General features: G+C 42.4%; 1 protein-coding gene and 1 long non-coding RNA gene across 10 annotated transcripts in view; one reads left to right on the forward strand and one right to left on the reverse strand.

Annotated features, from left to right (window-relative positions):
- SLIT3 (slit guidance ligand 3) overlaps window positions 1-26,704 on the forward strand; it is a 538,052-nt gene that overhangs the window by 320,814 nt on the left and 190,534 nt on the right. For all 7 annotated transcript variants that reach the window (XM_031598017.2, XM_031598018.2, XM_090150937.1 and 4 more), the window contains one exon: window positions 14,680-14,751. In XM_031598017.2, coding sequence (XP_031453877.2) covers window positions 14,680-14,751 — 72 coding nt within the window. The remainder of the gene's footprint in view (window positions 1-14,679; window positions 14,752-26,704) is intronic.
- Window positions 1,176-8,732, reverse strand: LOC116231987 (uncharacterized). Of its 3 annotated transcripts, none has more exons than XR_016471414.1 (5): window positions 8,558-8,732; window positions 4,902-5,098; window positions 4,058-4,209; window positions 2,467-3,077; window positions 1,176-2,122 (listed from the first exon to the last, which is right to left on the reverse strand). It is a non-coding gene; the product is annotated as an uncharacterized LOC116231987 (long non-coding RNA). The 3 variants fall into 3 exon arrangements; XR_016471415.1 differs by having other exon boundaries at window positions 3,005-3,074; window positions 8,558-8,724; XR_004167580.2 differs by having other exon boundaries at window positions 3,005-3,077; window positions 8,558-8,724.

Here is a 26,704-nt window from a genome sequence, read left to right on the forward strand (position 1 = left end):
CACTGGTTTTAATTATAATCCTAAATAGCTTCATAACCACTGTGAACTCTGAATTTACATCATTTTTATGATAGCCACACCACTCCAGGTTTATTGATTTTGTCATCTGCTTCATTACATTTAATGCAAACCTTTTGTGTTGAATTATTCTGGTGCAGTGCTGGGCACACCGGGGTCAGCGCGTGTCGTCTCTAAGCCAAAGCAGCACAGCAACAGCATTGCAGGGCAGCACCCGAGAATAAATGGGGGCTCTGAATACCATCCACCACCAGAATAAAGTTTGCATTCTCCTTTTGACCCTTCCAGACAGATGGAGGGTGAAGCCATAATCTGGGTCTTCTTTCCCTCTCCACCAAGCACAAGTTTTGGTGCAGGGAGGGCAGGGCTGCTGCTGCAGGAGCCCTCCTGTGCAGGACAAGGAGCACCAGGCTGCTGCTTGCAGTCAGTGGGAGAGGCAGTGGTTTGGGGATGCTGCAGGTGTCCCTGCTCTGTTGTACCATTTTGTTGGGATTAAGTTTTGATTTTTCATCTTGTAAACAGGCAAAAGTACTCACGGATTTATTGTACCTTTCAGGGTGAATAAAACTCCCTTAATTCTTAAAGCTCCCACATCACTTTTGTGGATAATATTTAGATGTTATTTTAAATTGTGTAAATTTCAGTGATGAAAACCTGGTGCAAACTAGTCGATGAATTCTTGTTTTCCCCAGGAGGCTTTGACTTAGGTTCCAAAATTAATTCCAGTAATTGATCTGGGAAGTAGAGGCCCCACTCCTCCTTGGCCATGGAATGAGATGGATGCTCCTCCTGCCCCAGCATGGCTGCTGCTGTGCTGCTGTCACAGCTTCCCCCACTGCAGCCCCTGTGTGCAAGCAGGCCAGGGCTGCAAACAACAGCAGTGCCTGTGCAATTTCTTGCCACATGGGAAGCACAGAAGGGAATGCTTATGCTTCTCATTTAGTCTGGGGCTTCACCATTCACGTAGTGCACTTGGGTGGATCCATGAGATAAAGGGGCCCTAGGAAAACAAAGCCATCTGCAATTCAGTGCAGTCTGAGATTGTTGTGCCTTGAAAGGAAAATGTTTTTGGAGGAAGACAAAACTTCAACTGTAATGGCATCATTTTATTTTGCAGGCTTTTAATTTTTTTTTTTTTTGGGGGGGGGGGGGGGGTGAACATATGTTTACCATGTTTATACAGCAAGTGTTGTTACATGGTTGTGTGTAATCAATCACATTGAATCATAGAATCATTTGAGTTGGAATAGTCCTTTAAAGGTCATCTAGTCCAATGCCCTGCAGTGAACAGGGACCCCTACACAAGATCAGGTTGTTCACGCATGGATATTGTGGAGATCCAGTGGAGGATTCCTCTTTTATTTAATTTTAAAAAAAGCATTTGTGCTTGGGATCTGCAGTGTTTTCAATATGTCCAATGTAAAATAAGGATCTAGCTCTGAATGAAGCATAGAAGGAATCCTCGGGCACTCAAATACTTGTTTGGAGGTTAATAGAAGTAATGTAATGTTGATTGTCTGGGTTTAAATCTGATATTAGCCTTAATGAAATACCTCTGAGGTAACAATAACAATTATTTTATTTAAGGTCAGAGGGAAAAAAGTAGGCTAGAAGCCCTGGGAAGGCCCTGAGATGATGGTCCCATTTGCACAGCTGATTTTTGCCACAGAATGCCATTCTCCTCTACTATTTTTTCCTAACAAAAGCCTGCGGGATCTGATTTTGCTTTTGTTTACCCTTTGCTAGTTCCATAAATGTCAGAGGAACAAATGAGAGAATTCTGTCTTCATATGGAAGTAAATTCCACTCCAGTTCTCTGGACTGTTTGGAGTTATTTTTTCAACTGGTTTCCAACAGTAAGCAGTAACTCTGAGGTAATGTGCACACAGCTCTCGTTCATTGGTTTCACACCTGGAGTTCTTCCTTCCTTTTGTTTTACCAGAGGAAGTGAGGATCTCAATCCTCCTTTGGAAGGAACATGAGACGTTCAGCAGTGTTCAGGATTATTTCACTGTGTAATTCCATCTCAATATCCTGTCTGTCAAAAGGTGCTTATAAGGCAGCCACAGTACAATCAGACCAGAATACAAAATGATTCTTTTCCCTAGAAAAAGAAGTCATAAATTAACTCTCATTTAAGCAGATAACTTAACGTGCTCCCATAGAGCTCTGGTGTGGTGCACGAGGGCTGTGCATGCAGAGGGTTTGTGCTCAGTCCTGCAGCATTCCTTCAGCATTCCCAAACCCAACCCACTTCTCAGTGCAGCCAACCTTGCCATTTTTTGTGCGTATTAAAAACATTTTCATGTGATGTGTGGTAGGAAAAGGATCCTTCAGCCATGAGAGGCAATATTAGAAAAAGGTTGAGTTCTCTCTACTTTTTGTGGCACCTTGGTAGCCCCCCACATACGTTTTACCCTTGCTTTCCTTTGCATTTTATTTATATACCTCAGCTCAGCTCCTGTGCAGATCAGCTGTGATCCGTCCTGCCTTTAAAGCCAGGCTCAGCTGGAAGGTGGCTGCTGCAAGGAGGTTATGTGGGTTGCTTTGGTTGGCTCCCTGAAATCCGGGGCTCACAGTTGGCCGAGCAGTTTTGGTGTTGGGGTATGTTGGAGGGGGTGCTGCTTGCTTTTAGCTCTCAGCTTTGTGCTGCTGGCTGCTGGGAGCCGTGACTCTTGCAGTCCTCGTGCAGCAGCTGCTGGGCGTCACTTGGGGTTACTGAGGGCACGCAGCAGGCTGTCACAAGTGGGTGTGCAGCACTCAGGAGTGACTGAGAAGGATGGGAGAGGTGCAGTGGAGCCAGGGTTGTGCAGGTACCCTCTTTACCTACTTATAGAAGATGTGTTGCTTTGATTGCGAGAGAGAAAGCTCTGTTTTGTGTAAGTGCTTTCACATTTCAAAGTGAATTAGATGTTTGGGATTTGTTTAAGGGGTCAGTTAAGGCAATGGTAGGCTCATTTCTTCCCAAACTGCTGTCTGATCTTACTTCAGAGTGAAAGCTGTCTTGCACAAGACCTTCTTCTTGTTGCTGCAGTCCTGGCAGAGGAAGCAGCTGTCTGCTATGAACAGATTTATGGATTACAATCAGGAGGAAAAAAAACGACAACACAAACAAACCATGCCACTCAGCACAAAAGTTTCAAAGTTTGAATGGATCAAGCTTACTTTTAGGTCTCTGTTAATGACTTTAGTTTTGCTGGCTTTGTAGAATCATTATTCAGAGGCTACCAAGTAAATGTGAGTGAACAGCTTAGACATGCGGCCATTTGTTTTTAAGAAATCACAGTGTCTAATGTGACCCGGAGGTTGATGTGATTACTTTTTAAAATGAAATACTTTTCTTGAAAAGAAACATACAACGACTAGCATATGTTCAGACAAAAATGCTGAAATCTGTAACTTCTAGGGAAATTTCTATATAAGCTGTAAAAATTAGCTTGATGTGCTGACTATATTTCTAATGATAAACCATCACCTTTTAAAATTCGAATGAGGGATGGTTATTTAATGATGCTGATTTTACTGGCTTTGATTTGAATAACTTTCACATTTCTGCTCGTGCATTCATAGTCAAATGCTGACTTTAAAGTCAACTTAGCAGAGCCTCCTGCAAGGTGGAATGAAGCCCTATGGAGGTGACCTGTTGTCCTGTTGTGGCAGCATGTGTTGTATTGCAGACTGCGGGTGTCCCTTCGTACCACATTTCTAAACTGTGAAGTTTCAGATCCAGGGTTAAGCTGTTCCTTGCCCAGCAGTTCATTTCTCCTGGCTAAAGGGATCCAGCAGGAAATCTAGGAGCAAGGCTTCTTTACCTGGCTACTTTTCCATACCATCCAAGAACCAAGTGTGCAGGATGATATCAGATACCAGGGTATTTTTGAGGATATTTTTACTTTCAGGCACTGCAATTCAGTAAAAGGTCAGTGCTGTTAGACATGTTTTACCTATATATTTATCAGTTTGGTATGCAGCAATAGTAACATTATCAATAATTATCCATTGCAATAAGTGACATTCAGCACTTCTGATAGAAACTTACCCTGTTCTCTCCTTTGGGTTGGTATTTTACGTGTCCTGAGGCTGGGGAAGCACATTTTAATTTAGAAATAATGTAGGTAAGTGGAACTGGAAGCGGTGCACTCAGTTCCTGAAATTTTATAAAACCTCATTGTGCTGCTGACAGCTGTGCGTCTGCAGGGAGAATGAATAAATGTATTAAAGAGCGAGGCACTCCAGTACTACAGCGATCACATAAATGCCAAAAATAGATGAATACCATTTGCTTTAGTGAATTAAATAAATAGTCCTATGGTTTCTTGTAGGAGGAAAGAAACACTCCCTAGTGAATATATGGAAGGCTTGTCACATATGCTCTGTGCCCTGCTCCTGCAGGATGTATAGTAGTGCCACGCTGCTTTGGTCAAACATTGTTGTGCTAGTTAAAGATCTGCTAACAAAAACTGAACCTAGCGCTCCAAACATACTGGATGCTTATGGTTTGTATGGATGTTCAAATAGGAACATTTATTCCAAAGCGCTTGTAAACATCAATCTGCAGGATGGATTGTTGTCCTTACCCTGGGCGATACACATTTCTCAGATGACATAAATTTGGCTGGCTTGGAAACGATAAAACAAAATGGCTTTTTGTGTCAACTACGATACAGTTTGCGGTGTATTTCCATAGCACTTTGCTAAGTATTTCAAAATTAATGTGATTGCTGGGTCCCAAGATGAGTAAAAGCAACATTATTTTGGGGTCCCATTTAATATATCAGGTCATTTATTTGCTTTCCTTTCTTAACTTCTTTTCCAGGTTTCCTTTTGATTGGCTTTTCCTTAAGATTCTTTCTTTCTGTCTAGAAACTGGTTGCTTTTCTTACCTTTTATTGTTCTGTACATGCCCTGTTAACCAGGCTTTTTTTGTTGTGCTGCTGGGGTGGTGTTGCACAAACTTCCAGATTTGGTGGATTTGGGCTGAGCAGTGGGTAGCAGCGGAGTAACGCCTCAGCAAGGCAGAGTTTGTGTGACACCTTCTTTACATGTGTCATGAGATGATTTTTCTCAGCCTGGGTCAGCACTGGGAAAAGATGGATAGATCTTTAGATTCCTATGTCACTGCCCAATGAATATTGCATTTCTGTGAGTGGACTCTGGCACTGCTGATAATGAGTTGGGTGGGCCTGGTCAGGCTCTGGATGCAGACAGAAATGAGGTTTCCTCCACTGTGGACCTCACTGTGAAGCAGGCAGGTCATGGCAACACACATATCTGAAATAAGAGCTTTTGAGTTTGGAGAGCAGAGTCCAGCAGTTACAGCTGAATGTGTATAGTGTTATGGCCCAGAGCAGCCTCCAGTCAAATGTTCTTCATCCTTAAATTGCTCATAGCTTACCCCCTTCACAGAAACAATTTCTTAATGTTTTGGGGTCTGTGTGACAAAAGGGCCTCTTGCACTCCTTTGCTATCTTGTGGCTAAGGAGGAGCACAGCCTCTCCAGGTCCTGAAGCCTCTTCCTCAGTCACTGCTTTTTGGAGACGGAGTGCTGGCTTCTTTGTATTGTTGTTTGCAGGCGATGCTCACTTTCTAACAACAGCAAGGGAGCAGGTTCAGTGCTTGCTTGCACCTTTATCAGCATCCCCAGGGTAACAGACCTGAATATGAATTCCAGTGGGAATTTCACTGAGCACTCATTGCCTCGAGTAGTGAGCATGAAGTTGATGTAAATGCCTTAAAAGCTCAGAAGCTTCAGGATAAATTCTAATGTGTTTCCTACCTTTAGCACCATCTCACCTAAACTTGTCCATATGCTTATTTGGTATTGATTGCAAGTTAACTACAGGTCTGACTTGTAAAGTACAGCACTAAGAACTGACAGTTAGGAAGGAAGACGATTAAAGCCAGCGTATCAGGAAGTTGTGTGTGCAGTGAAGCAACTGCTGCACAACAAATCTCAAATATTTTTATTGTACCCGTTGCTGGTTTTGTTTTATACCAGTAAGAAAGCAACAGACCTAAGAGCAGAGTTGCATATGCACATGGGTCTTCTTCCTCTGTTTCAGCAGGCCTGAGAAGCACAGAGTAAGGTGTAATCAGAGTGAGGAGTCAGAATTTGGAGCTCCCTTTGGACCTCAGCCATTTAGGAGCACTTGCAAGTAAAATCCCAAACCTCTGACTTTGCTAAAGCCCAGACAAGTGGGCAGCGAGCAAAAGAAGGCTGCAGCTAAGCCAGGTGGCTCCCTGTCTTAATGTAATCAAAACCTCTTACTTCTCTTTGACTATTTTTAGTGGCCTACAACAGAATTTCCTAGAATAATTTTCATGCCTCAAAGACAGAGTTGCTGTTGACTGATCAGTGTGAGCAAAGACCGTGTTTGATGGAGGCATAAAAAGCTTAAAAACAAACAAAAATGGAAGCGGAGCACCCCCATACCCTCATCACCTGAAGTGCCACTTATCCCAAAACCAAAACCCACACAAAGATGAAATGGCCTGCCTTTTGTAGCCCCATAGGAAGCTTGGGAGCCTGCGCAATGCAGGATCAGGAGTGGAAGGCCCTATCTGAGTCATTTAAAACTGATGCAGCATCTTGAAATATGTGGTGTTGCTAAACTGTGATCAAGTGGCTGTGGGGTTAGTTATTATTCTAGCACTCTTGCATGCTGAGAAACTGAGTGCAATCATGACAAAATAAATCAGTAAATAACAAAACACCCAAAACTCAAGATGGGGCACTGAGATGCTCACATTTGTTCTTCCCTCTCTCGAATCAGCTGGCTATTTTTTGTCTTTGAAGGCGCTGTGATCAACCAGCATCTCTTACCAAAATATTCTGTAATAGCAGTAGCGCAGAGGATTTGTTATAAAGGATCTGATTGACAAATTTGTTGGTTTGTTACGCTGAGATTCCACAGTTCATAAATGCAAGATGCTCCCTGTTTGGATATTTATCCTCTAGGTATTTATACTCATTTCCCATTTAAAATTGAGCTATGAAATCACAAGAATTTCTGCTGTTTTGCCCAAATTTTCCAACCATGGAACAAGGTTGACACTGTTGTGTCTTTACTCACATCTCCCTGTTCTGACATTATTTATGTCTGATTTTTGTCTGAAGATCTAGAAGACATCTCAGGTTGTTGTTTGACTGCAGGTGATAGAATTAATCTAATGTAATATGTGTTATTAGAGGGGACAGATGTCTGGAGATCAAATGTCAAGATTCCTTTGTGCTCTGTCATTTTCCTAACCACGTATAAGAGGTGCTTCTGGTGTCTGGGCCTTGAGTGAGTTTACCTTCTCCTAATTGCTAAGGTCTATTGCATTTGCTCTCTGCCACAGCCGCTATCTCATCATGTAATTTTCATGTTTGCTAAAAACATCTAAGCCTCTTAAAGGCACGAGAGCCCTAGTTTTCCTCTCAAAACTGCATTTAGTAAATTATTAATAACTTGGATGTGTAAACAAGCAAACGGCAGATTCGACATGATTTTCAGAAAGATCCTTGTATAACAGCTCGCTTTGCTGCATCCCACTTACATGGACACCCCTCCCTGCGCTCCAGTGGGACGGAGCCAGGTGTGCAGCCGGGGGCTCTCAGTGCATCCCTGTGCCCAGAGCATCCCTGTGCCATGGGAAAGAGCCCATGGAGCCAGAGCCTTCCTTGCGGCTCTGCTCTCCAGAATTCCTGCAGTTCTCTGGCCTGCTGGAGAAACAGCTCCAGACAGCTTTGTCCGTCTGACAACTGCTATTATATTGAGGATTGAAGCATCCCATGTCTTTCATTTTTAAAAGTTTTGGTTCTGTAGTGGATTTGTTGCTATATGGAACATGCATAGAGCCTGTTTCAAAGAAAATAAAACCCAACACCAGTAGCGTGCTGCTGTATTTATGTGCTGTAACAGCAGCCTGTGGAAGCTTGTTTGTGCTCCTGCAAAACGAGCAGAATAATGCACCACTAGAACCATAGCCGTGCCATGATGTTGGTGGGCCTATGCAAACACTGATCCCATGTATAATCCCTGTCTCAGCATGCCTCAGGGTGGTCAGGCCTGCCCCAGGGTGCTGCCATCCTCGGGAAGGATGTGGGCGGCCTGCATCCCCCTTGGCACACGGATGGAGGAGGGGCCCATGGTTCAGCAGTGACGGCCCAGGAGGTGAGGGAGCTCCTGGCCATGCTGCAGGCTGAGGCAGATGCAGAGGGACCCTGCTCCAGCCACAGCAGTCATGGGGTGCTGACCTCCTCACCTCTTCTGCCCCACGCTCTTACATTATAAATTTCTACTAATTATTGAAATTAAATTTCTCTAGGTATTTTTTTCTCCATTAAGCGCTTTAGTTCCAGATTTTCCACAGTTTAATAATAACGTTCTAATGAGGTGGTTTCCTTTTAATGTTCCTAATACAATTCCCTGTATTGTTTGCTGTTTGTAAGGTGAATGATTGGTAACATTTTGGAGTTACAGCTCTTCTTTGTGTGCGGTACTCCATACTTGTCAACTAAACGCAAGAATAAAAAAAGATGTAAGTAACTGCCAACCTTATTTACTGCAGTAAATAACTTTCATATTCTCTAACACCCATTTTATCTTCCTCATTTCTTCCCCTTCTCCCCTTTGGGGCTGTGGCAGAGCAGAACAACAGATGGTTATCAGTCAGGAGTAACTAGGGAAACACGGAACCTGCCCCAATTGCTATGGAGACAGCCATTTGTGCGCAGGGTATGCACCATTTGTTGCATCAGCAACCAGAGGGAGGGGTTTTTTAATAGAAAAAAATTGTTCTAAAGCCCCCGATACTGAAAAGAAACCTTGGCTTGGTTTGTGTGTACTTATCCTGGTGGGAAGAGGCAGGGCTCTACCTGTTCGTTTGTCACCTTGGTTTGCATTAAGCTAATACTGGTTTTGGACGGCAACATTTTGAATTGTGAATTGATGTAATTAACGTAGAGCAAATACTTCTGCGCAGCCTGCAGAGCAAATATTCATAAGCAGTTCTTCCTCCCATCAGCCGTTCCTCCCTCCTTGACCAGCCCCACAACACAGGTGTGGCAGGGCTGACACCCAGAGCCACTCCTGTGCCCGATGCTGCCATGCTCATGGCTTGTTTCCGTGCAGTGCTTCAGCCGGAGCTGCTGGCACAACCAGAGCACTGCAGCTCTGTCCTCTGTGTTCTGCACCACCAATTTACTCCACTTGAGAATTATGTTAACATTGAACTTAATGTAGCAATTCTTTTATTTTTCTAATGCAAGTAAGCTTTTATAAAATTATTCTAGTAATGCTTCAGTGAAGGGTACAAATTATAAATGAAAAATGCACTAGAAGTGGCTTTCAAATAACTTTATGCCAATTTAATTCAAATTCAATATTAGTTCAGAGTAGCATCTGTTACCATTTGTAGTGCTTCATTATCAGCTGAAGGAGTAGTCCTTTAGTTTGGTATGGGAGAAATTTTACCTACATGTATCAGGTCACTTGTTTCAATTTTTGGCATTCTCAGGTATTCATGTAAGGAATACCTTGGGTATTGGGCAGTAAATGTCATAGAGCACCCTTCTAATTCTGTTTATTGAATACTCCCAATGAGGTAGTATAACTATATATAGCTAGGGTACAACTTTTACAGTGTTTGCATAGATTGGGCAGTTTTTATTAGGAAACAAATGGAAAAACTGGGGGGAAAATGTCCAAACTGAGGCCTATTGGAGACTTAATTAACAAAATCCAATTCTTTTCCAACTACAATTCTGTATGTTGCAGTGGATTTGCATTCTGCTGAAATGGCTATTGAAAAGTCATCCGTTTTAAATATGTTTGCAGGGTGGTATGTTTAACATGGATACTTCTGGATAAATGTGCAATATAGTATTTTACTAACTGGGAAATGCTGAAGCTCAGATCTAGAACAGCAGGTATGGAGAACAGTCGTAACCTCCCGTCTGTGACGGTAGAACTTTCTGAAATACACGAGTAGTCTATAGCACTTCTTTGTATGGTAAACATCTAAAATATGATAAACAAAAGCAGCTGAAAGGTATTCATCACACTGCTGGTTAATGTGGGCTTTTATTTTCAAGTTAACTAGATTCTGGAGAAAACATACAAAGAAGTTATATTAATTAAATTACTCTCACGATGTAATTAAAAACAAGATGAGCGCTTGATCTCTGCAATGCATCAGAAAGAAAACAACCAACCAGCCAACAAAAAGAAACCCAAGCTGAAACCAAGTACAGAACACTGATCTCACCTCTCACCGTTGGGATGTTTAGTGTTCGGTACTTGAAGGATGTCTCCAGGTAGCAGAGTATGGCAAACTGCTGAAAAAGCACCATGTTAGGTTACCTGGTGTTACGTGAGTAGCAGCTGCTAGGTACACATCTATGTGGACTTCTAGTGGGAGATGTTGGTGATAGGCAGGTGGTTGGACTGGATGATCTTACAGGTCTTTTCCAGCCTCGGTGATGCTATGATTGTATGATTTTTAAGCATTAACTAACTTTCAATGTTAGTAAAAGATGAGATAATTTCAGTTTGGGATGTTTTTACTGCATTAATTCAAATCTTCAATATTTTACAGCAGTTTGGCTTGTTTGTTTTTTTAAATTCAGTACCATGATAAAAATTACTGTATCTTTGTTGTTGATTTTTCTCTCTCAAAGGCATTTGAAAACTAAATGCTCTTATTATTGGGAACAAAAATTCTAAATCTTCCTATTTAAAGGATTGCTTCAATTGGCAAAGATAATATCAGCATTGTAAAACCCTTTTCCTTCCAAATGTTATTTGAAATGTAACTCTTCAGTACGACAGAAACATTCAAATCTAAATGGCTAAGCCAGAGTGTTACACAGGGGAACGGTGTTTTAGCAGTTAGAGCTGTGTCTTGCCGAAACCACAGAGCATCTTGTGAAAGAAATCAGTTGGGGTGCAGCATTACTTTTCGTTTCATGGAGAGGTGATGTCTCATTTTTTCACTTTAAACCTTTTTTTTTTTTTTCTTTCTCTAAAATATGAATTTTAAGGATAGATAATGATTTACTGCATGTAATTTAGTCTTGTGGTTATCATAATTTTTTAATAGATACAGAGATAAGCTTTGTAGTCATGAAGCTGGATACACATGGCATTATTATTGTATCTCTACCAGATGAAAGGAGCCTTTTTCTCCAGACCATTTTATACATTCCAGCATTATTTGCAAGCGTTTGTGTCACGTGTCACGTAAACCCCACGTGCCCTCTAAATGTCTTCCTTCCTCATGCGTTTGCTCCACTCTCTGGGGTTTCCTGGCGTTGTTCTTTGTAGTGTTGCACTGTCTGCTGCCCACTTGCCCTGCTGGGCTCAGGCTGGGGAGCAGTGCTGGCCTGCCAGGATCCCAGCACTGGGCTTCGTGCCTCGTGTGAGAGAGGTTCAGCACTGGCACCCAAACATGTGCTTTCACCAGAGAGAAGTTAGAGATCCATCTAACACAGCAAAAACTTGGAAGCACAAAGTTTGGCCATGTTTTCTTGTTCATCCCCTGCCTTGCAGCTCTAACAACGTGCCAGCCATCCTGTCTGGCTGTCTCTCACAGCTCTGGCTTTGTGGCTTCATTCATTGCACACACTCTTGTAACACTTTTTCAGCATGAGAACATGTGTTTCTGTCAGAGGTAGTTGAATGACTTGGTAGTTATAGATAAAGCCTGAGATGAGAGCTGCATTCCTGCAAAAGGCAGGAAGTGAGCAAAGACAGAAAACTTAACCTTGTCCAATGAAAAATGGTGACTAAAATCTGAGCTAGTTTCATCTGGCTTCTCTTTTTGGCCACTGCATTACAGCACTGCATACATGACAAATACTGAAGAGACAAAATTATTCTATAGAGAGTAAGAGCGCTGACAAATGGAAGTAATGTTTAAATCTGAATAAATGCTTCTGCTGGCTGAGACCATTTTTTCAATGTCTATGAGACCAGAGCAGCAGACCCAGTCTCTGTAATATGGTGCTTGGGAGGGGTGAGTGCCCATGTAGAAGGCAGCGATGAGGAAACAGGAGTGGTGTTGCACATTCCTCAAGGACGTGCATGTCCAGCTGCTCTCGAATGCTGAATTTTACATTTTTCTGAAGTTGAATTTCTACATTCTCTACATATCATTGGTTCTTCTCAGTGGATGCTGAACGCTCTGCTCTGGGCATTGAAGAGCACAGCAAACCCAGCTTGAGTATGCAGTCTGGCTGCTGGCCCATGTCACGTGCATTTTATTCTGCCTTTGTGGATATACACAGATATGCTGAACACCCAGCTTTGGCTTTCTGTAGGGCTGTGTGTGAGGTTTATCCCAAACTTTGAACTAACGTGCTGTCTTGGTAGGAAGCCATTGTTCAGACTCTGAACTCTAAAATCTGCAGTCTCTGCTCAGTCTCTCACCGGTCTGCTGTGTGCATGCAAAAAAACCTGATTTTCTACTTTTACGAACAGAGAAATGCATTAGGAGGTAAAGGGCCTTAAACACAGTCATACTTAATTTCAAGATAACTAATAGTTCCTTTCCTTCTGGGAAGAAATTCTCATGCTTAAAGTTAAGCACAGAACTGAGTGCTTGGTTGCAGTGGGTGCCAGGAGTCAGGAGCCCTGCTGCTCACAGGGAGCATTACACATGTGGGTGCCTCCCAGAGACATACATTTAGTTTATGGAGTCGAAGAACCAGGCTGTACTGAGTGCCACGTGACATCTATGATGAGTATTTTCCTAATCTACTGGGTATTCTGCTGTATCTAGAGGTTTCCCTTACAGTAGTCCTGTGGATTATTTACATAGGCTGAACTTCATTGTTAGCATTAGCGTGACTGGACCTATAGAAACATGATTAAGGTTATTGTGCTTTTTCAACAAAAATCAATCTATAAGAGGAGCATTTTTTAGGAAAGCTATGCACAGTGTATGAAGCTTTTTAATAGAAGGCCCTGTGAGTAGCATGCTGGGTTTATTTGCTTGTTTTAGTGTATCTGGCAGAAAAATCAATATTATAGTGTAACTCAAATAAAAATAGGCAATATATAATACTTCCTGTAGAAAGAAAGAGAGAGGTGGTTCTCAAATTGCTCCTGCTTTCTCTTCATCTTGCTAGTATGTGCCAGCTTTATGCTTAATAAAGTATGCTTAATAAAGCCAACTGAAGTGTAAAGTACTTAGTCATGCAACCAGAGTTATATTTAACTCATCCTAAGTTTATTCCTCCTGAAATCCACCATTCTTTCCATCTGAGCAAAAAAAAAAAGCTAACGACCCACTCAATTAAACAGCGATCTCGGAAGAAGTCACTCAGCAGCCACTTGGTTGTCTCAGCAGTCGGATGCACATAGCTGTTGTCACCTTGGTGGGGTGGTGGGAGAGGCAGAAAGAACACAAATAAATAAGTATGTATATAGTTACATAAATATATATTTAAAATATGCATGAACTGTCATGCTACAGAATCCCTTCTGGATGATTTTACGTCCTGGTGGATGTCGGTATAGGAGGTATTGCTGGAAGTTTTGCCAAATTCGGCATGTTCTCCAAAGATATGAGAGCGATGAGAAACCTTAGCTGCCTTTATGCTTGCTGTGCTTTTGAGCAGACCTTGTATGATACTTCATGCACTTAAATAATAAAAATCCCAACGTTCATTGGGACCAGACCAAGGGCAACTTCCCTTTGGTCTTCAGACACAAACACGTACCTGTGTCACTCGGTGTCAGTGGAGCAAACAGAGCCAGGAGTTTGCTCCGGTTTTTGTCTGAGATGCAGGCATTGTGCCTCCACGTGAGTAGGTACACAGGTGTATTTCTGTAGGTGTAACATTCAAGAGATCAGATGTCTGAAAATGCAAGCGCTAAATTTTAGATTACCACTTACAACTGTAATTTTCTAAGAAGAGAGGCAGATGTACCTGTACCGCTGCATCCCCACCTATTGTAATGCATGTGCACGTGCAGGGAAACAAATGGGAGAAGCCCACACTTCAGATATTAAATGAGACATTAGGAAGCAGCGTGGTGCTGTGAGTGTCCGTGTGCGGATGCTCCGTGTCGTGGCCGCGCTCCCTGATGCAGTTAGGCAGGCTTTGCATTCGCTCAGACATCTTTCAATAGAATGGGCTACCAGATGGGACCGGTAACAATGCGCGGAGGCATCGAACCACCACAGACATTTGGTGCTTAGAATAATAAAAAGACTATAAAATTAGATTAGTTGAGTCTAATTTGGAACTGGTGTATTCCCTGTTCGCTCTCACAGCTCTCGGGTAGATAAAGCTGAGAGATTTAGTACTGTCAGGACAGAGGACTCCAACTTCCAGTAAAAGAAGAAAAGGCATTGTGGGAGGTCACGGAGGGCAGCCCGGTGACCTCCAATGATTTACAGGCCTTTAGCTTAATGAAATTGTTTCACTGACATGACGGTAAAAGCTCATAATGGATTGGATGCCCTAATGTAATGAAATTACTCCCTTCTGCCTTTAAAAAAAAAAAAAAAAAAAAAAAAAAAGGCGCAATTAATATTTACTGAGACCTGCCAGGCTCCGGCGCAGCGTGCAGCGCTGGCACAGCCACAGAGCCCCGCACCGCCTCGGGGACACCCGGCCCCGCTCCGGGCGGCTCTGCCCTCCCTCACCCTCTCCCTTCTTCTCCGCAGGCAGCTGGACAACAACCAGATCAGCTGCATCGAGGATGGAGCTTTCCGCGCCCTGCGCGACTTGGAGATCCTGTGAGTTGGGGCTGTGCGGGGTGCCGGGGCGGGTGGGAGGGGGGTTTCTTAGTGCTGCAGTGCTGGGGGAGCGGGCTGGAGCGGCCGCAGCGCGGGGAGCGGAGCGGCACCGCTGGGGGCACCGCAACGGGCGGCACCGCGGATCCGCGCCGGCGGTCGGAGCGCTACGCGGCGGCCCGGGGGACGCGGGGCCGGGGCCGCGAGGGGACGGGTTCGCTTGGAGCGATGTCTGACAGCGGACGCGGATAAATAGCTGCTGAAATGGGTCCGCGTGCGGGAGGGAGGATGGCGGGGGCTCGGTTGGGTCGCTCGCTGTTGGCGTCGGCTTCTGTGGAGGACACTGCTCCGAGGGCTGGAATACCGGCACGCTGAGCTCGGGGCTGCTGCAAACTTTACACGATGACTGCTAAAGCTGCAAACAGAAAAGGAAAGAAAAAAAAAAAAAAAAAAAAAAAAAAAAAAAAAAGATTTGACAGTGAAATCCGCCTCTGTCAGAGAAAAAGCGTGAGATTTATAGCACTGTTGTCATGTGAAACCCTGCGTTACCAGAGCTCTGCACCGAGCAGGTAACTTGCTCATTGTTAACAGGTACTTGTTCACATAGAGACCTCTTCTGCAATACAGTTTGAGCAGAGGAACGGATAAAGGCTTTTCTGAAAGTTAATGCTGCAAAGCTGAAAGTGTTAATGCCAGGGAGCGCCCAGTCCTGAGGCAGAAGGGATGGGAGCTGGGGCAGGGGGACGGGAGCGCTCCTCGGGTCAGACCCTTCCATCAGGGTGATGCTGGTGCTGCTCCAGAGCCAAATGGCCTGTGCTAAATGCCGTGGGGAAGGCTGCTCAGACTGCTGCCAGCACTGCCCTTAAGTGGTATGAGACAGCAGGAGGGGTTGAGGTGTGTGCCTCGCACAGACCTGGCACCTACAGCACCAGGGCCGGCAGTGTCTGTGGCTGCTGTGTACCAGCAGCTCTGAGGCCGTAGCGATGGCACTGTGCAGTGCACCAAAGCTCTTTCGAATGTTTCTGGGATAATAAAGGGAATTCTGCCCCATGGGCTCTGGCCACCATGGACAGAGGCTCAAAGGATGATTTCTGCCTTCAGTGCCAGCAGATGTGGGTTCAGTTGCTGCTGTACTGGGAGCCGTGTCTGTGCCTGTCTGCCGTAACAACCCCAGTACCTGTGGTCCCGCTCTCCCAGGCTGGGACACCTTTATCAGTCAGACTGTGTGCTGCTCGTACCAAGATAACAGGAAGACCTGAGGAGTATTGTTTAAATTCTATATTAGCAGCCCTTTTTAAGGAAAAGCAGTGAGTTAAAAGCAGTGAATAAAGTTTTATCTGCCTATGTCATAGAATGAAAGGAAGGAAAGAAATCTGCTCATTTGTTTGTTGGTTGGTTTACTGTGATGGACTGATTTTCAATCTCCACAAAGGGTGAATCAGTCCTCCACTGACAGCAGCCTGTCTAGAACTCTACTACAACAGGCTGGGCGGTACTTGGAACCTTTATTGTACTACACCAAGTTCTGTGGGCTCTGAGATAGTTGCTGGGAACACATTCCTTCTCCCTGGGATGTCAAGTTAGTTTATTTACTCCTCTGTTTGCAGTTGGCTACTTCTATACCATATACTTGCGGGTGGGAGAAGAGAAGGCTGTCTTTGTACTGTATAAAATACATCATCGTCAGATCTTGAATGCATCTTTAATTTTCAGCACGCACATACTGCTACAGGAAAAATCAATCTCATTCTAAATAAGATGAGAAAATAGATTGATAGTATCTAGTTATTTTTCTCAGTCACAAAATTTGAGTAGAATACTTCAAACTTAATTTGAAGTGTTGTCTTTTTTTTCCCAAGGCATTTAAATCTCTAGCAGAAGACATTTGCCTAATGCACTAGAGGATATCACATCTTCAGTTGTAAAACAGACATAAATGCTAAAAAATTAGAGCAATTTGAGCCATCAAAGAATATCATCAAGCGAAACCAAAAGACATCAAGATAACATTTCAGAGAAGAGCCTGCCACTGTATTTTATGGAGAAATATTTTGACTCATAATGCAATACGTAGAAAATATCATTCTGGCAAAAAAAAAAAAAAAAAGTTATCTGTTTGAGCAGTTTGCAAGGGCACCCAATTATTTACTTCTTTATCTTCATGAAATCATGTGACCTTTATGGTATCAAACACATTTCTGCACCTTTTCTCTGCATTCCTGCCTGTCTGCAGAATTCTGCAGTTCTGTAGATTACCTGGGGAAGAGCTAAAATGCATGGTGTTACCCAGAAAATACATTAACACCTTTAAAAGCACTTTGCCTTCCAGTTTAAACTTCTCATTCAACTTGAATTCCTCAGAAAACATGACTGTAAGGATCTTAGTGGTTTGGTAAATGTAGCAACAGAAGGAAATTGCATTTTTCCTTTAAAATAGAGAGCGCTCTGTGGTCCGTTTTATTTATTTCCACTTCTCAAGCAAGCAGTCTTCACTTACGACTTCTATTGTATTTTTTCCTGTGTTCTAAGTTCCTATACCAACAAATAGTACTGAGGCACAGATTCAGAAATTCATGATTAGTTTCAGTACTTTAAACAGGGCGCTGAGCTGCTGACTTCACCTGAATGCTGGGTCAGGGCCAGGTACTGGCACCCCACGCTAGCACTCTTCTGATCACATCTCTGTGTTTCAGAGGTCCCTGATCCTGGGATCTGACCTATGTAGACCATACATACACACAACGTGTTATTGGTGACTTATTGGTGAGTTGGGGATTAAAAAGCTGTGAAGATGTTGCAGTAAAACGCTTTGTGCTTTCTGCTGGTTGTCTTTGCCTCTGCAGCAAGGTGAAGATGATGGCTGAGAAATGGCATTCAGTCGACATGCTGACTTAAACGTTTCTTCATAGTTGTGGATAGGGGCTGGTGTCATTCCTTTTTGCATCAGATCTTCTGTATAGCTCCCCACAAAGGTTTTGTTTCCAGTATGTTGACAAGTAGGGATTTCTGCTGTTGACATCCCTCCTTTTCCCTCTTTCAGTAATAGGGTTAAACATACTTCGCTGGGTTTGTTCTCACATTCACACAGAAAAGAAGGTGTGCACAGCCAACAAACAGCAGCAGCATGTAGAAGGAGGGACACGAGCTATTAATTAATGTAATAGCCTGCAGAGAAGTTGAAGAAAATTGATGTGAAACTTTCAAAAACTAAAGTGTTGGTTTTAGAAGAAGACTTTCTGCTGTGTTCAATTTTTAGTTGTGTCCTGTGGCAACATCTGCAATAACAGCGTTGTTGAGAAATGTTTGTTAGTGTAGCTGTAAGCAAGTTAAGATTATTTTTTTTAAAAGATAACTGCCCAGTATTCCTTATGGGATGTGGCAGTGATAGATATCCTTTGTAGATTAGAAATCTGTTACTCTGTATCTTCATATCCAAATATTCAGCATTACCATGCATAAAAGATAAAACTCTTCCAGAACTCAGAACTTCCCCTTCAGTCCTATTGGATTTGTGGATAAAAGGAAGTAATTTCTGTGTGGTTCAGAAAACCCAGTCAAACTGGATAAGCCATTAAGACTGAGCAAATGGCCACGCTGTCATCGTTAGGCTGGAAGTGCTGAGCAATACATGGTTATTAGGATCCATTTCTCAGTAAGATACAGAACTCAATTTAGCAAAAAACAAAAAAAAACAAAACAAAAAAAAAAAACAAAACAAAAAAACCCCACCAACTTTTAATTTATTTCTTGTTGTTTGTCCTCACTGGCATGGCTTGAAAACAGTGTGGTGACACAGTAGTAGTGCTATGTGAGCAGGATAGAAGGAATTATGAGTCATTGTTGTCAATTTACCTGGATTGTTTTCCTGGTTTTGTACTGTAAAAGCTGTTGTTTTTCCTGCTTTATGATGACTGCTAAAAGGGACTCGAGTCTGAACATGCTTTGTTCTTTGCAGTTCTTCAGCAGAAAAAATCACAAACCAAAAAATATTACCAGAGCAAGAGCTATCTGAAGAGGATTGCTGACACAGTTTTATTAAAGAAGACAAATAAGTTCTTGCTGGACAGAGCTAGTACAGAGGAACTCGCAGTTTTACTTGTTGTCAGTCACAATGTTTTGGGTCTTTTATATCTTCCATAGCCTGAAAAATCACTTTCCCAAAATTTCACTTGCTTTTTGAAGTGAACGAGCATTGACTCGGCCTTTAAGAGCCCATAGCAACAAACCGTGCTTGTAGGAATCCATCAGTCAACTCCGGGCACTTTAGTGGGAAAAACTGTGATGATTCACTTACAGGTAAAACTGAAGAAGTTCGGACGCAGTCATCCAAAAGTCAGCAACGGTTTGAAACCGCGCCTTAAATTCCAAGTGAGCCCTAAATATTTGATCTTAAGAATTAATAAATAAATAAATAGTTGTAATGAAAACACCTTACCTTCCATCTCTGAGATCTTAAAACAAAGACAGTCGGAGTCTTAGAAATTACGGGTGCTATATCAGCACTTGAGTACATCCTTTCCCCCCAAGCCGCGCTGTGCGGGATGCGTGTGATGCGTATAAGACTCCATCCCTAGCAGGCACCTTACAGTGCTCGGTCATGCTTTATTGTCTCTCCCATGCGCTCCTGTTAGAAAGGATTGTATTTCGTAAAAACTTTGGTGTTCATTGAAATTTCAGATAAAATTGCCATAGATGCGTATGCTTATAATACGCACTGCTTTTTGTCCTAGCAAGCTTTTCAGAACTTTTATAAAAACAAATCTTTATTTTGTGTTACTGACAGGATTTATTTGTTTCCTACTGTTGTCTTCTGTGTGCTGAACTCAGTTATAGGATCAGTTTTACTTATTCTCGAAATGCTGTTCTGGGCATGTCTTAACTAGGTAGAAGATCTTTATTTGCTTTCCCAACATGGAGAGTCAGGGAGCTAAAGTCATGACATAATTCTAAATATATGAGATGTCATTGCTTAATGAAAGCCTGAAAATGCCACACAAATGTGATTTCCTTCTGTTTTGCTGGAAATTGTGATTTGTTGAAGCAATCAGGATCAAATGTGAGCTCTGTAAAGGGTGGTCCTATAGCTGATACTGAAATACCTAAATATAATAATGAAAATAAGAATTTAAATGAAATGTTGTGCATAGCTGTTTTATTCATTCGTAGCTGAGTAGAGTAAAATTAGAATGATTGGAATGATTGGTCTTTTTTTTTATTTTTTACCTAAGGATATATGGTAGCTTAAACGCATATAAATTAATAAAACAAATTAAAAATCTTTACTTATTTCATCAGTCAGCATGTACATAACATGTGTGATAAAAACCAAACTGAAATAATTGGTGGCTACATGTGAGTAATTGAATTGTCTGCCCAGCAGTAGAAATCCCCGAAACACAGAACGGAGCTTGGATTTCCTAAGAGTATCCCCAGCTTCCTGTGTGCAGGTTATACCACAGGAGGTCACGTTATGTCAGAGGAAGAATAAAAGATGCTTTGGCAATCGAGAAAGGGTTCACCCAGAGTACAGAGGTATCAGTGGACAAAGGATAATTTCCAATTTTCTTTACTCCGTTCTTCATTCAACTGTCCAGTGTTTTGTACCCTTCCCATTCTTCCTGGCTCCTGTGTCGTTGTAGATCTTTATAGGAATGAGAAAGGTTCCTGATGTACCTAGCTGTTATTTTCAGTTTTCTGTTACATAAATAAGTTGAAGATAAGATTAGCTATAGAAAGGCCTTTTTCTGGAGAACTTTTAGAAAGTACTGCACCCAGCGGACCATGAAGAAATGAGATAAATAGTTAACATGGGTAGGTGTGGAAAGATGGGGTGCTTATACAGTTGCTGGATAAGAAATGTTTTTATTTGCTGATCTATTTCAGTGGGAGATCTGGCATCATTGCTCAAGATATGGAAATGAAATCTGAGATAACCTCTGTTCTACAGCATATTACAAAATGTGAGGTTGGAAGTACAGCATAGTGAACAGAACACTATCCAGATGGCACCATGGTGACAGGCTTTATATCAAAGACCAGCTGAGATAAAATAAGAGCGGGCAATCAAGGGCCTCTGAAAATCACTGATGCCTGTTACAGATGTAATGTAACTCTCTCTTTATGGGGGGAATATATTTGCATAAATTCATTGATCTATGATTTTGCTAATCCTGCAGTATGTGCTGGGCATGCCCCAGCAAATTGATGAACATTTCTATCAGACCTCAGTGTGGATGCTATATTATACTGCATATTTAGAAAAGTGATGTTTCCCTCCTGGAGCATATGTAGTATTCGAATGCTGTGCTCATTCTCCCTTCCTGCTCCCATTAGGTTGGAGTTGGTTTTTGATTTTTTTTTCTTTGAGAATAGCCTGGAGCCCTGCAGGCTGCAGAACTTATCAAGATAAGAGCAGTGCCAGGTTAGAATTATTAGATTCATGAATCACTGACCAATATGCTTTTTGAGAAAGCCCAGGTTTACGGCTTGCCTTGTGTAAGTCTTTATTGGTGCTGCAGTCACTGATCTGAGAGACGACAAAGTCAAAACTCCAGGAGACACAGAGATTTCTGGCAAACCTTTCCTCCATGGTATTAATTGATTCATTTGCATGCTCTGCTCATTTTGTGACCTGCCCTGCCTCCCCTTTGACTAATACAGTTCCTTTGTCAGTAATATAAAAGATGTAGAACAAGCATTTTGACTGCTGAAAGTCAAATGAATGTGAACGACTTAATCCCGAAGACACTCAACTGTGTATTTAATGCAGATACGCAGCCAAACACCTTATCCAGAAACTGAGCAGAAGACTGTGATGGGAACAAAGCTCCTTGCAGATAAAATTGAGCTGATAATGGAGTTATGAGGGAAGTAACAAGTTCCAGAGAGATGAGTAGGCACTTTATGCCATAACTCGCAATTCGTTCTTTATATGGCTCCCCAAAGAAGCTGAATGACTGTACTCTGGTAGCCGGGTCCTGCTGGCATTAATAAGGCATTTTGGTGGGGAGAGGAAACTGAATGCCTGTATGGCACAGCCTATGGCACACCAACACCAGCCCAAAGCTGGTGGTGAATGAAGGAACTGCTGCTGATCTGGGATCAGTCAACAAAATAAAAATTAAAAAAAAAAAAATCATAACGTACAAAGATGGTCTTCTTTTGTTCTGTATGCAGTTAAAGGTGTGGTTTATGGTCTATAGGGGAATGAATGGTTTGCTTATTTCAGAGGCTACATGTGCCTCTTGTGCTGGTAGAACAAAGAGAGGCTGTGAGCTCTATCAGTCTTTATACAGGAGAGGGCTCAAAACCTCGGTTTCTCTGGAAATGGAGAGCGCAGTTTTGATGAGAGCACTGCGTACCGAGTTGTTAGTATGCCACGCTGTCTGATGTGTAACCTTGAAATGCAGTTGCTGGGACCAGGGTAGTATGTGTAACTTATTATTAGCGTTTTCCAGCATTTTTAGTTTGGAGAGTAATATTGTATCTGTAGTAAACTGGAATTCAAAACAATGATATGTAGATATGTGGCTTGGAAATAAGGTAGATAATTATGTTAGCATCTAGAAAGTGCTTACATAGAAACTTCTTCTGTCCTAAAACCAAATAGTGCATTTTTTTCTTGCCATTCATAAGGTTATGAATAAAATACAGTTACATATTGTGAATGTGCAACACGCACAGGTTGAAAAGAACGTATATGTTTTAATTAGACTTGGTTATTGTGGTTATATACATGGAAAATAATTTTCAAAACTTGAAAGGTCTACATAATTTGGACTTTTTTGTGTATGAAATCCAGTTCTGCTTAACAAACAAGAAAATTTAAGACCTGCATAAAGAATAAAAGTGTGAAATGATTTTAAAGTAATTTGGAGTCAAATAATCCCAATTTCTATGCTATTTGTATTATCATAAATGAAGCAATTTTACGCTAAGTGATTTGATGCTTCTGAAGTCGCATTGCATTTGTGGGGTTTCTGTTTTGGGGTGGGCGATCTGGGGATGTTTCGGTACATAGGCGTGATGCTGGCCATGCTGAGGCCATCTGCAGTGCCTTAGTAGCAAGATGTTTTTGAGCACTGTAAGGGTGCCCAGCGATCTTTTGTTGTAACGTAGCACATTGTTTTTGAGTAGTTCGGAGATGCCTCAGAAATGAGTGTGGTCACTTGAAAGGGTCAAGTGAGGTGACCCCATAAAGCCACAGAGGGAAATAAGGAACACTAGTGCCTTTAAAAATGGCACACGTCGCTTCACGGCGGTGGCCGGTGCGGGCTGTCAGTGGTTTGAATGGCAGACAGCAGCTGGCTGTGGAGGATAGGTTGGTGGCCATGAGGAAGAGATACAGGAGCATACAAGGTCTTTGATCACCAAATTGGTCATTCAGGTCTGCTGTTGCGTCTTTTGCCACCACGATCGTAGATAGTGCGTGTCACCAAAGTGCTGTGTTGGTGGTGCAGGGAGAAAGGAGGGTGGGGAGGCAGCTCTCGCTCGTGGCTTCCAGCCTTGGACTTGCTCCCGTGATGGCGGAACTGCCGCATTGCAGCAGCCCCGCGCTGAAGGCCGCCCGCAGCCTGCTGCTGCGAGGGGCTGCGGCTGGGCGGGCTCTGGGAGGGGGGGCCCATGAGCACCCCCCGGCTGCTGACTGGCTCCTTGGGCAATTCCAGCCATGTCTTAAAAGGCTTGGGTCTCCCCGTCCGCGGCTAGGGCGTCAGAAAGCCGGCGAGGAGCCTCAGCTGATACTTAGGCTGAAATAGTTAGGGCAGACCATCCGCAATGGTCTTTTATTTGGTATGGGTGCAGATATTCCAGGGAAACACTCATATATGGGGAGCAGTTGACTCCTTTTATTTAGCTGCTGTACAATGCGCTTGTAGAATGTTCCCGAACAGACCACGAACGCTTTGAATTGTTTTCGTGTCTGTTTTATTTTGCACTTTTTCACTCAATGGACTGAACGCCATTGCAACACTGTGAGTATTTGATATTCAAATTGTTGTGGTTTCTTACCTTGATTGTGTATGCGTGCATGAATATAAGCAGGTATTGTTGCTCCTCATGGGCAGGTGGTGTTTGGGAGAAGTTTAAAACTTTGAAAGGTAGATGTTTTTAAACATATATTGATGTTTTCTTGTGCAACCCACAGAAATGCTGTCTAATGTTTTATTAAAAGAAAAACTTGATGTTTAATTCCTGATGAAAAGCAGATCCCTTTCCAGCTTCAGCAAGAGATGTGTAACTGCTCTTGTCTAGGATCTACGTGTTGGCTTTGTTCTTTCAAAACCTTTCTTTTCTCTATAAAAGGTAATTTTTGGTGAACAGTTGTTCATGCATGCTGGTCTGAGTCCATAGAATGTGTATATCACACATTTCCTATTTCATTCACCAAGATTTACATTAGACTATATATTAATCCTAGCTTTCACCATGTATGAGTTGCAGATCGGGGCATTGCGTACTGTTAGCATCTAAAATTATTCTGCTAATGCGTATCTGCCTCTCTCCCATTTTGGGGTGGGGATTCTGGTAGTAGAGATGTAAGTTCCTGCTTTGAAATATTTGCTTCTTTTCCTTCCTCTGACGGCTGTTGGAGGAGGAGATGGGCTGTGCAGCCCCTCGCAGCCCTTTGTCATGTTATTGGTGCTGTCTCCTCATGCTGCCCTCGCAGTGCTACTGGCCATGGGGCGGAGATGGCGGGTACAGGACCCAGGGGCAGCTCTGGCAAGGTGTGAGGGGTGTCAAGTCTATGCAGGACCTGTAGTCTGCCACTACAGGGCCACAGAAACACAGAGTTCTGGCAGCCTATGCCCCGTGGATGCTAGACGTCTGCTTTCTAAGAGGCTCTTGTAAAGTCTTTTGCATTGACACCAAACTGCTGCCAGTGCCATTTCTATTCATTGCTATACGTGTACCTCCTGAGCAGCTGCCATGCAGCACACTGAGGGTCCCTCCCTCGGTCCTAGTGGCCAGCATGGGACTTGCAGGGAGCCGCAGTGCCGCATTGCGGCAGTTCACCAAGTGGCACCAGGCTGGCACAGCGGGAATCCCACAGATAGGATGTTGTCACGTGGCCCCTTTCACTGGATTCACAAGTCCTTTTTTTTTGTCACTTTCTCTACATATGAGCAGACAACCATTGTAGGTCCATTGCTTGAACTGTCTTTTCTGTTTCTGAGTATGTTTGCTATAATAGGGAAGCGTATCCACTTCAGTTAAAATACAGGAATGATACTGCTTCTTCTGATCCAAATTTGATCCATTTTGTAAGAATTCATTTCAGTGGAGGTCCTGCAAGGAAACCACTGCACTCAGCCAACTGCTGAAGTTGCCAAGTGCTGAAACCTTCTACCTTGGCAATCTCTATCATCAAATGCCTTCAGCCTGAACAAATGGCAAAAGTTACTTGCTTCTTTCAAATTGTAAAGTTGTATAGTGTTTGAATTAGTCTATGTGTATAAAGCTGCCCTAGCATCAGAAAGGACTAACCAGAAGCAACTGATCCAGGAGGAAGCTAGAAATTTGTTTTATTTTGCCAAAGTGCAGATGCATTAAACTCTGTCTTGATTCTTTTTCATCATTTCCATAAATATGCACCAGTAGGCTTGCAAACTTCTGTATGCATAAAGAACCAATTCAGTTTCCATTGATTTTGACACAGAATCTATAAAATGCAGTATCTGACAAGCATGCAGTTGTGCAACACTAAGATCCATATTTAAGAAGAGATGTCTATATAGCCTAAAAAAAGTATCCATTTAAACACTAATTTCTATTACAGGTATATGTTTCTGTTATTATTTTAATTATACTAATTCATCCAGCAATGGATTTTCAAATGAATCTACAGATCCCAGGTGCTAAAATCGATTTGATATTGAATGCAAAATCTATGTCTAGCAGACTAAGTGGACTGCAAGAACTAGATTCAGAACCTGCTAAAATCAGCACTCATTCAGTGATCGTAGAATCATAGAATGGCCTGGGTTGAAAAGGACCTCAAAGAACATCTAGTTTTAACCCCCCTGCCATGGGCAGAGTTGCCAACCACCAGACCAGGCTGCCCAGAGCCACATCCAGCCTGAATCTGCATATTGTGATATTTGGACTTGTTTCCCGTGTATAAGTCGTGTAAATCAAAACCACCCTGATGTAGAGCATTTATTCACTGTTTGCAGAAAATTGTAGAGGTAGCTGTGGCTTAGAGCCACTGTCATCATTCCCAATACGATGCAATGAAAAATGTGTAGGCTTTGGGCAAACACTTGAGAAAATTTTCTGATTCAAAAATAAGTAAAGGCAGTATTTCTTGTGTCATTTTTTACTCTAGAAAAATAGCCCACTGGAGAATGCTAGATTTAAAATAAAACAGTGGCTGAGTAGTTTCAGCTTGCGTTCTTTTGTCTTTGCTTGTTTTGATATTTTTACAAGAAAAAAATCCATTCAGGCTGTATTGAATCTGTATTTCCTGCATAGAATTCAAAGGTGTTGCAAAAGATTGAAAAGCTGATGGAAATTACTGTGAAAAGCTTTTTCAACCCTCACTTGAGAATGGGAATTAGAAGGAACCGGATACAAGTGGTACCTGCATTTTGTGCAACTAACAGAGGTGATTTGATAATGTGGAAAAATGGCTTTGTCCTTCTCTTCATAGAAACAGAAACCTCATTAAGGGGAGGTGAGAAGATGTCTCTTATAAGACCACGTGAGTGATAGTTCTTGTCTTGACATCCAGCCAAGTCCACAGCCAAATGAACCTCACTGTATGTGCAACCTTTCTTATATTTTAATTTACCTGATCTTGGTTTATCTCAGCTTATTTTACTTTATTCTATTCTATTATTCTGTGGTCTACTTCATCTTGTTTTAGCATACTTTATTTATTTGCATGTTGGTGTAAGTAAGTGCAAGTTTAATGATGTGTGTGTGCACATAAAACAAAAGTGCAGGATTTAAGACA

Source organism: Phasianus colchicus, chromosome 15 (assembly GCF_987193195.1).
Source record: "Phasianus colchicus chromosome 15, bPhaCol1.hap1.1, whole genome shotgun sequence".
Lineage (NCBI taxonomy): Eukaryota > Metazoa > Chordata > Aves > Galliformes > Phasianidae > Phasianus > Phasianus colchicus.